Raw genomic sequence first — 11,004 nt, forward strand, 5'->3', positions numbered from 1 at the left:
GACAAACTTTTCTGCAGCAGAGAACAGCCAGCAGCTCCTTTGGAATTGGAGCTGATGTCCTTTCTGTGCACAGCATTGCAAATGCTGCTAATGGCCCTTGCCTGGGTGCTGCTCCTGTCCCTCCTTCCTCACATCATCACCTCATTTTTATACTTCTGGCCATGCCACAGTGACACCAAAGGTGCTAAAGGATGATCTTGTGCCTCCCCCTGCTCCTTCAGACACTTATGGACCATACTGGATCTCTTAACTATCCCAAGGACCCACAGGCATTATTGAATCTGGAAAAATACTTGGTAACTATCCCAAATTTACCTCCCCTGCACTCCTTGATCTGGACATATTCCTAATGATTCCATTCCTCTGGCTCTAAACAGAATTCTTAGATGCTGTGTGCCTTCTTTATCTTCAGTTTTTGACATAACTTTCACCTCAGCTTGATATCCCACTCCCAGCACCCTGCTTGGAGCTGTTAGAGCTTGGTACAGTGCTGAATCCGGTTTTTTGCAGGGGTTTGGCTTTTTCTGTTTAGCTGGGGGGTTTCCCCTTTTTTTTTCAAGAACATCTCAGGAAATCCATAGGAAAGGCTGTTAAGGGGCTGACACCTCTTTCTCATATTAGTGTCCTGACCCCAAAACTGGGCACTACAAGATGATCTACACTTTACAGAGTTACTGAATGAATATCACACTTAGGAGTTTTTGCCTGAAGCTTCTGAGGTATTATATTTTATAGAGGCCTTGACACTTTCAGGACAAGTGTCAAAATCTGATTATAATTTGTTTTGACAATATTTCTGTTAAAATATATAGGGCATCACAAACAATACATTTGACCTTGTACTTTTTTTGAGATCCTGGAGTGCACAAGACTTCACAGCAATCTGTCAAAAATATTACTGTATCTTGAACATGAACTTAAATTGTTTCTACAGAGCCATTTTTATATTTTATTTTTAAAACAAAAGGAAGACATGAAGTATTTGTCCCAAAGTTTAAGTGACAGCAATATTTATGGCTAATGAAGACAAAAGGACAATATTTTATGAAAGTTTGTTGTTTTGACCTGACTGAATCATCTGATGTGTTCTATTTTCAGTGGGGATTTTATGTTAAAATAGCCATAACTTGCTACCATCACATGTAAAAGGGTTAAGGTTATTGCAAGGTCTCTCTCTTCTGAAGAGGAAGCAGGTAAAACCCAAACAATTTCAAAGCTTCCTTCTTTATTATTAAATTAGATCTGGTAACATCTCCCTGCATTATGCATTGACATTCTGGCCATAAATTACTAGCTCATTGTTCAAGATTCAAGATCTGTTTTTAAAATTTACTTTGTATTTCCAAGTGTCAGTTGAAAGTACCTGGTGTTATTATGGTCAAATATTTTATTACAAGGTGTCCTATTAATCCAACACAAACACAAAGGTAACTTAGCTGGAATTTTCTTATCGAACCACTTAAGAACTGGCTGGTCACTACATACTCTCTTCCCAGACAAATCACAACCTTTAGAAGTTGTTTTTTAATCCAAGTTATTCTCATTAATTCACATCAATATTTTTCATATTTGATTTGTTACATTCAGTAAGCTTGTCCAGCCTTTACTTGGAAATACAAAAAGATATATGATGCCTTGTTTTTGTAATTATCCACTGGAATAATCTTAAGAAGTTTTACTTATGTTTTTAATTTAATGTCTAGCATTGTCTTCAAATAAGTTGTACCCTTTCTAACCTGACATTTAGTTAGAGGGAATCACAGATCTTTCAGTAAACAAAAGAGAATCCAAAATCTGAAAACCTGGACCAACTCCTAACCTCCAACTGGAAGTCTATGCAAATCCCCCTGTAATTCTCAGGGTGTTTATAGTAATTCAAAAAACAAAAATTAAGTGTCCTACAGAAAACTGATATACAGCCCAGTGGCTTAAGAAGCAGTAGATGGAAGGTGTGGTTCCTGTACACATTCACCTGTCTGATGACAAAAAACATATTTTGAGAAATAAGAGGGGAAAAAAACCCCAATGAAGTCCATATAATAATTTTTAAAACCTTAATTAAAAATCTTAAATTTCTGTCAGAGACATCTTTATCATAGCTGTCATTACAGAAATATTGTAATAAACAATTTAGTAAAAGCATGTACTACCTTGGAACCCAGTTGCCCACGTGTGGTACCAGTCAGGAAGTTGTTGGTGCCTACAGAGCTGTCACCCTAGGAGGGCTCTCATACATTCTTTGTCACATCTGACTGCCCCCTGTATCAACACCATAACAAATTTAAAAGAAAAAAAAATCAAATAGTGCAGTATTTAATAATTATAAGTGAAAAACTACTCTTAGACTTCCTATCAACTTATTTTGCCTCTATAACCAGATTTCATAAATTATATACAGTAGTCAGTACCTCAGCTAAAATATTCCATACAACATCTTATGATTTTTAATAGTAACAAGCATAACATAGTTATATAGGAAACAGCAAAATAGAAATTTTACACATCTAAATGCAATCTCTAGCAATTCAGGTCTTTTCTCATGCTAATAATAGAACTGCTTAGATTTAACAGCAGAAGACAATTACATGTCACGGAACGGCCTAATATAAAATGAGAAACTTGTAATATCTACAAGAAAAATGACATTATTAGCATTCATAGCACAACCAATAATGCACTGTATTTCCATTACTTAAGAGCAGCATTTTTTATCTATTCAGAGCAATTCTGGATATGAAGGTCTAATTCCTGGACACAATCTTATTACAGCATCCAAGATCAACGGGAGGATTGCTGCCTTTCCTGTGCTCACAGGACTTGTGGGCACAGGCTGTGAGGACACATACTTGTTTAATTATAATGAAAATGTCACATAAAGAACAGGAAGGGTGTTAAATCACCATACAAAGACTTAAACTGGAAGCTGGTAAGGTTTTAATAACACTGTTTGTGAATTATGCTTCCAATAACACATAAATGTATTATGGAGCTTTAGCTGGTATAAAGCAGTTTCTTATGGTTTAATGTATTTGAAATGAGAATGGCTGTATTTTGTGGTAACAGAAATACCAATTATGAATCAAACTCTGAGTTTAATTCACTTAATAATAGCTGCAGTTAAGGCAGATGTTTAAAGGCTTAAATTATAAGTTGTGGTTTTGTTGTTTTGCCTTTTTTTAAATCCCATGGCAGTGCACTGAGTTCTAGCTCTGATTGAACCTCTGTAAGAAAAACTTACATGTTAGGGAGAATACGGAAGAAGGGATATTTATTGTATGACAAGATTTTTTTTTGCTCATGTAAGAAAGCATTATTCCATTTTAAAAAGGCCTCATCATAATCCTGACCCAAGGGGGGCCATGACAGAACCTGTCAGCTCAGATTTGTCCTGACTGCTTCTTTTAGGATTCAAATAGCAGCTTTCAAACTCTGCACCCATCCACATATCTGCTCTAGCTGGAAGTGAGAACATCCAGAGTTTACACAAATGGACACCTTTTGGCCTCAGAACAGCTGCCAGCCCTTCAAAAGCCACAGTGATTGCACTTCCAGTGTTCCATCACTGAGAATGCATCCACAATATTTCACCTAGATTTAATACTAAATGAAATATTCACCTTCTCATCTTTGAGATAAAATGCTAAACAGAACTTAAATTGGCACCAACCCACCCCCCCATACAACTGCAAAGATTTCAGTCCCTAAGTTCATGAAAGCTGCAATTGAGTTACTTCACAAGATCATAATTAAAAGTTTATTTGCATTGCACATAATCACCAGTCTTACACTCTGAATTGTTTTACAATTACAGCGGTACAGGAACTTTTTAAGAGTTATTAAAGGATTTGAACCTGCCTTATTGCTCTTACATAATCCATCAATAAATCAATTTATTGTCAATGACTGGACTTGCCTGGCATATTCTTCATAGCTGCCTATCCCAACAGTAAAACTCACTTAGCATTCTGGGCATTTCAGGTCCTGCACTTTAAAGTTCAATACAACATAAATCCCTGATTACACTGCAGCATCCCATCCTTAAACACCTACAAGAGTGCCAACTGAAACCAGCCCCCTGGCCAAGCACAAGGTTTGGGATTTGCCTTCCATAGGCTCCAGCTCCACCTCCAGGTACTTCCATCCACTCCCTACCAAACTTTTTTGAAGAAACAATGTGCTGATACATTAAGAACCTTTCTGAATTATAGTCACACTTCTGTCTTATACTACTTCTTCCTCCAAGACTCTACCTTCTCAAGCCCAGAAAAAAAAAATCAAACAAAACAAACAAAGAAACCCAAAACAAAACAAAAAAATTACTAAAAAAATACATTTTGAAATCCTATTGAAGTCTGTTTTCTGTTATGTTAACCACTGGCTAGCCAACATCCTTTCCTAACCTAATGGAGAGCAGCTGCCAAGAAATGACCTTAAACTTGCTGACACTGCAAAGGCTTTTTTAGAGAATTCCCCTGCAAGAGACAAGTTCCAGATGGATGTTATTCCCATATGTAAAACATTTTAAAAAATGCAAGTTACTTTAGCTTTAAGCAAAGTGCTAAAATACAAAAACCAAAGCTTCTCCTTTATTAAGAAGACAGCACATCAGTCCTGCTCATCTCTGCTTTTGCTGAAACAAGTGAAGTTACAGCACACTTCCTATGTCCTTAGCCATTCCTCTATTGCACACTCAAGTTCCACCTTATTAGTCAGACATTTTTTCCAGGAGAAACTCCCATCTGAATGGGAGCCTCATGTGTTTAAACAAGAGGGATCCCACCAGCACCCATCTCCTCTGACCCCCTTCTTGCTCATGGGGTAATCAATCTTCACAGTTCTTATAGTTCCATAATTATGGGTATAAGATGTAGGACTTCCTCCTATTTTTAAATAGTGCCAGGTCATCTCAAAAGGTTAAGAAAAAAAATCACCTCATTGTATGCAATAGACTAATAAAAATGCTATGTACCAGCATAACAGGCAATGTGCAACTCTGACAGTTCTGCTTGTGGAAGAAGTTATGCAGACTCCCGGAGTCAGGCAGCAAGAACAGCTCTCCTCTTGCAAGCAAATCAAGTATTCCAGATATTTAGCACTGCTTTCCCTTGTGTCAGCAGCTCCTGTGAGCAATCCATCCAAGCAAAGAAGATACACTTTCTGTCTCTCAACAGTGGTATACTTGAAGAAAGGCACACAGGTCTCAGTCTCTATGTGCAGATAATAAAATACAATCAGCAGGCAGGAGAGAATGGTAGGAAGGTCCCTCAGACAGCATAAAACTGTAGAAATGTCCCTCAGGCACGTCCTTGTTCAGTCATTTTGTTTGCCAGAGTTGCATTTGTGATACAGGCTGGGGGCTCGAAGGGGTCTGCAAAAGCCTTCCAGATTCCAGAGATGCGAGATGGGGATAGTTCTACATATCCAGGGTCAGCTGAATGAAGCAAACATCCAAAAAATCTCCTTTGACTTTGTCTGTGTTATCAAATATACACAACAAGATTGCTGCATCTCAGCAGGCTGAGCTGACACCTCACAGAAACTAAAAGAGGATTCTCAGTTGCATTTCCAGTTCTCTTTCTCCTCAGCATCTGAATGGGTGTGTAGTGAATCCTTGAGGAGAAAGAAAAAGAAAAAACATACCAGAAATTTCTTTTGTGCCCACTTCTCCCTCAATCCTTACCGCAAGAAGAGGATCAATGAATCCCAACCCATCCTTTCACCCAGAGGCCCAGGTAGTGTTACACAACCCCAACACTACAGGGGTATTTTGCCACCAAGAGCTGCCCTGCTGCATGCCCTCTCTACAGTTCCATCTCTCCTGCCACCGCAAGTGTTGATCTTGCTTAGGAAGAAAAAGAAACATCTTGGTGCCCACATCTCTTGGCACAAGGCAGGCTTTGCTAGTGTGGGATTTTCCTTTACCTTGGCTGCAAGCTGGTGACGCCTCAGGTGCCTGTAGAAGTGCAGCACAGCAGGATCAGCTCTCACTGCTTTGGGGTCAAAATCCAGGACACGGAGCCCTGCCAGGCTTCGGGCTCGGGACAGGGCTACGTAGGCCTGGCCACTCTCAAAGACACGGGACAGGGAGATCTCCACACAGTCCAGAGACATGCCCTGCCAAAGGCACAGAGGCTGGGTTACACAGCAAACAAACAACATCGTGATGTATCAACTGTAACCTGCCCTGTGAGTCTGTCCAAGGTACCATCTCTGAGAAAAGGTTTTGATTTTAAAAAAAGGGAATCAGTAGAAAGCAAAGACATTCTTCCACTGTCAGGAAATTTCTAGTAGACAGCAGGATCCACTAACTCCAGTGACGCTCTTGTTGCATGAAACTCCATAAATCCCTTCTCATCAACACAGCAGGGAAAGAAATCCTGCTGGTTTCACTCTTAGTAGTTAAGTGGAGCAGGCACCATTCTCAAGCAGTCATCAGGGAGACCTGAAAGAGAGTTTGGGTAAGGCCTGGCCAGCCCTGCCTCATGGGTTGTCCCAGGTGCAGCAGAATTTACAACATGGCCTAGTTTAAACTGTGGCACAGGAATAAACTCACAGGTCACAGGTCTCCACGACCATATTTATCAAGTATGAAGTCTTCTGGAAAGAAAGGAACTTTGAAAATATTACGTTGTCACGTTGAAAGTTATATTGAAAAAATTCCCACTGCTCACCACTAAAGGGTGAGTCCAGCCCAAAGAGCACAGCTGTGGCTCCAGCAGCTTCCTCAGTGACACTGCAGAGCTCAGGTCCCTCCTGCTCTCAGGGAAGCACTACCCTCATCAGCCCACAGTGACAAATAATGCTGCTGTATAGCCCAACTCCAACTCTGCAGATGGCAGCACCCTTAGAGAAACCTCAGCAGTACTGACAGCCCCACTCTCTACAGCTAGACACATATTCTGGCCTTCCCTCTCAGCAAGGGCCTTTCAGCTTTCCCTCCTGTTTCACCAGCAATACAAGCTCACCCAGGAAATAAGGTTTATAATGGTGTAAAGGTCTATAGACAGCTGTACAAGAACACCCACCTGACTCTTGTGAATGGAAATGGCCCATGCCAATTTTAAAGGTAATTGCTGACGACTCAGATGAACTCCTGATGGTCCTTTGATGACCCATTTCTCCATTTTTATGAGCTGTGTGACCCCACAGAGAAACCTCACCTTAGGCAGCCCTGTAGGAATGGGAGCAGGAAAAAAAACAGGGATGTATTCCTGACACTCAACAGCCAGGATGCCAGCAGCTAAAGAACACCTTTTTTCTGCCTAAACCAAACCTAAATCCACAGACAGTTAACAGCATGTCCTGAAATTATGTTTGACATCTACTTAAGCAGAAGAATTAAAGGCAGGTATTTTACGAGTTGAGATGCAGAGAAAAATACATTTTGCAGGTAGCAGAACATTATTCTTTGAGAAAAACAAACAAAAATTAATCAAAACTTGCTTCAGCAGAACAAACAGGAAATTCAAATGAGCATACACATTTGCATACAGAATACAGAACACAAGAGGCCTACAGATAGCTGTAGCTGATGCAGTGCATGACATCACAGCTCGTGAGAGCCCCAAGCTTGCAGAAATCTCTTGGCTTTCCCTCAGATTATTACCAAGCTGTAAACAAGAAGTCATCAGCCACTAATGACACACTGTTTTGTTATTTTCCCACTTCCTTCCACAAAAGATCAAAAGGCTTGCTTACCCTTCTGTTCACTTTCAAACCCTATAACAACACCTCGTGCTCCATTCACCAGCCCTTGAGACACATCAAGATTCTTTGCTAACATCACCTACAGAGAAAAAGAAAAGCCTTTAATGCACTGCTTCTACAGCCTGTTCAGCTACCTGCAGCTAAACCTCTTGCCAGGAAGCATAAGCACATCAGGCTGATTTGGCCAAATTGTCCTATCCTGCCTATTGCAGCACCATCTCCCATTTGATTGGAATTATTTCACAGCCTTTCCTTCCTAGGATTCCTAACTACATCATTTTACAGCACTGAACACTTTACTTGAGCTATTTCTGTCCACAGCTGTGAGCTCAGATCCAGGGAGCAGTTTCCCCTTCACCAGGCTATGCATATACAGATTCTGGGAACAGCAAAGGATCAAGTTTCCAAAGCAGACAGTGCTACTAATAAGTACAATCCTACATCCTTTCCATTCTGGCAGCCCCAGCTCAGAGCTAGGTGCCCAGTCCAGCAAATATGGCAAGCTGTGCCCTACCTTTACAGGTGGGGAGGGCTGCTGTACCTGGAGCTGAGACTGCAGGCAGGGACTGCTTATGCTCTCTGCTACTGGAAAGCTTCTAAATTTGATTGGACATGTCTATCAAAGTCACAGCAATCACCACTGTCCTCAAGACATGGACCTGAACTCATCTTCTGTGTGGATAAGACTCTAAGCAGAAAAGATAAAGAGATTGGGATTGTCTTCTGTTGGCCTGGCATAGCCATTCTAGACTGAATTTGCATTCTGTACATTAATCTACTCTATACATTTCTCTGATATGCCTCCATTTTTCTTATGCCATTTGTTCTGTTCTATCACACATGTACGCACACACACTTACCTGTGCTCCAAGCTTTAGCTCAACTCTACCACCCACAGGACACTGAGCATCAATTAACTTCACTAGCATTGGGTCACTGTCCAAAGCCTCAAACACATGCACTTCTCCTGTTAAGGAAAGAAAGACAGAACTTATAACTGTTGAACATACTCTACACAGCATTTCAGGAGGTTCAGCATTTATTTCCAACAGTAATTCCTCTTTTAATATCCATTCTGCTCTGCTGCTAGGACATCCTCACACAAACCTAGTCACATCTAACAGCAGAGAGCTCACTATTGCTTCTCTTCGCAATATAACTTCCAGGGCATGAAAAGGCACAGGAATGAAAGGTCAGCAGTAAATAAGAACTGAGCAGACAATATTTTGAGCAGTCTCACTCAGTACCAACATCAGATCTCCAAAGCAGACTAAGGAAGAATCCAAGGGCCAGCAAGGGAGACAAAAAAATAAATAGTCTTTAATTCAAGTCATGGCTGGATAGAACATGAACTTTCTAAGATGCTATAGAAAGAAAAAGCAGGGGTGTGGAGGCAATAAATTACCACCCTACCTCACAGCAAGCAATGAGCTTGCTGTCTCTTACAAACCAGTGACACTGTGGCTTTTTAAACAAAAAAACTGATTTTTTTTTTTCCCAGACACCTCAACTCCAGCACACAGAGCTTGGACTGGTGCTGCTGTGCATGACAGAACACTGGTCCCACCCCAGTACCCCCACTGCATCCACACAGGAGCTCAGCCTCAGAGCCAGCAGTTTCCTCCACCGAGTTCACCTGGAAGCTGTTGCAAGCGTCTCTCATTGGTTATTTCCACATCATCTTTATGGGTGCACAGCCTTGTAGCCAGGATCCCATCACGCTCAGACTTGTGAGCAGCTGTCTGCATCAGCTGTCTGGTAACCTCCTCTGTGCACCTGGTAGCCAGGAAAAGGGAATTCTTCTTTAAAGTGATCAGGAACAGGTTTGAGCAGCAGTAACCTCACACAGCTAGATCAGTCTGTGGAAGCTACAGGCCTCCAGAGAGGACAGAGAATGATACCTGCATAAAGTGAGAGAGCAGAACCAGTGTGTGCCCCAGCCCTGCCAGCTCAGGAGCCTTTGAATTAATTCACAGAAATTGCACAGGGACCCTAGGAAGTGTCCTTTACCAGAGCAGCATATATGAAACCTGTCTACGTTAACTAAAGCATTTATAGCTTTTGCCCACAGCCACACATTCCTGACAGGGTACAGAAAAGTGAAAAACTGCTCTTTCCTCTGCCCACCTGTGGGGAGCAGGGATTACAAAGAGAGATGAGTTTCTCCTCACCTGCCTAAACGGATTGCACTCAGGATTGAGACAAAGTTCTTGTCAGTCTGTCTCCGCACTTCAGTCAGCTCCATGTTTATATGGATGCATTTCCTCCAGCTTTTTGCCTGGAAAAAATCATTCTCTTGTTAAGAAAGAGGCAGACTTGAAGTGAGATGAGAATCAGTTTAGGAACAGTTTTGTACCTGGAAGCAGAACTTGGTTTCTTCGTTAGCCTTGCAGACTGGGGGTAGCTGTAAGAAATCCCCACAGATAATTAGCTGAATTCCTCCAAAAGGCTCATCCCGTTTTCTGACGGCCCTGAAAGGGATAGAAGTTTTGATTGTTCTCTAGAATCTGGATATAGTCAGGTCCCAGAAGTTACTTTTTAATCTGTCAGTATATTCAAACCTAGACAACTGCAGTGAAAGATGTTTATCCCCAGCTGCCTCAGAAGAACTCAAATAATTAAGCAGTGCTAGTACAAGACATGAAATTTTCTTTGCTTACCTAGCCCAGAGGCCATTACCAGTCTTGGTTCTTTAGTGGCTTTTATACTACAGCTACTTCTCTCTGCCAAGAGAGACCTTTTGGGCACAGCTGTATATTCTGGACTCAGCCCTATAGACAGCACTTAGCTCAGGAGAGAACAACCCAAACAGCCACAGCTGTGAGTGAGGAGCGGACATGACCAAAATCTATCTCATGGTAAAGATCGACCCAGATGCTATGATTTCATGCTTCCTTACAGTCCTGTTGCAGCAGCTGCCTTATATCCATTCACAAAATGAAAGAACGGAAGCAGACTGGAAGTTTAGAGAAATTCATTTCTGCCGGTTTGACCTGACAATTGCTCACCTTGCCACTGCTTCCAGCTTGTCAAAGAACTTGCCATCCACCATTGAGATCTCATCAATAATTAAGTGCTGGCAGGCCAGCCAGTGCTGGCGCACCCCTGGCCTCTCTGCCAGCTGAACGCACTGTTCCAGCGGTGCCTTCCCAGAGCCGATCCCTGTCACAGGACAAAAAACCAATGCTTTAGGATGCTCCTGATTCTTTGGGAAGGGAGTAAGAGCTACCAGCCCCTTGCTGTCGGGCAGGCCATCACCTGCAAAGGCGTGGAGAGTAGTGCCACCGATGTGACAAG

The 11,004-nt window shown here is 41.7% G+C and overlaps 1 protein-coding gene across 1 annotated transcript; it reads right to left on the minus strand.

Moving 5' to 3' along the window:
• Positions 1-3,727: 3,727 nt before the first annotated feature.
• Positions 3,728-10,998, minus strand: PIF1 (PIF1 5'-to-3' DNA helicase). Its single transcript, XM_005423155.2, has 10 exons — positions 10,966-10,998; positions 10,716-10,869; positions 10,064-10,178; positions 9,879-9,985; positions 9,344-9,483; positions 8,568-8,674; positions 7,699-7,786; positions 7,026-7,171; positions 5,923-6,114; positions 3,728-5,610 (listed from the first exon to the last, which is right to left on the minus strand). The coding sequence occupies exons 2-10, from the start codon at positions 10,757-10,759 to the stop codon at positions 5,554-5,556; spliced, it is 996 nt and encodes a 331-aa protein (XP_005423212.2). The 5' UTR covers positions 10,760-10,869; positions 10,966-10,998; the 3' UTR covers positions 3,728-5,553.
• Between the last annotated feature and the right edge of the window lie 6 nt (positions 10,999-11,004).

This window comes from Geospiza fortis, unplaced genomic scaffold (genome assembly GCF_000277835.1).
Source record: "Geospiza fortis unplaced genomic scaffold, GeoFor_1.0 scaffold333, whole genome shotgun sequence".
In the NCBI taxonomy this organism is placed as follows: domain Eukaryota; kingdom Metazoa; phylum Chordata; class Aves; order Passeriformes; family Thraupidae; genus Geospiza; species Geospiza fortis.

Bases quoted from the DNA above. Each gene is read 5' to 3' on its own strand.
- PIF1 (XM_005423155.2), bottom strand. From the start codon at position 10,759: ATGGTGGATGGCAAGTTCTTTGACAAGCTGGAAGCAGTGGCAAG. The intron at 10,179-10,715 runs GTGAGCAATTGT...TATCCCTTTCAG, and splicing joins AAGCTGGAAGCAGTGGCAAG to GGCCGTCAGAAAACGGGATG. The intron at 6,115-7,025 runs GTGGGTGTTCTT...TGCCTTTGGCAG, and splicing joins TTTCCATTCACAAGAGTCAG to GGCATGTCTCTGGACTGTGT.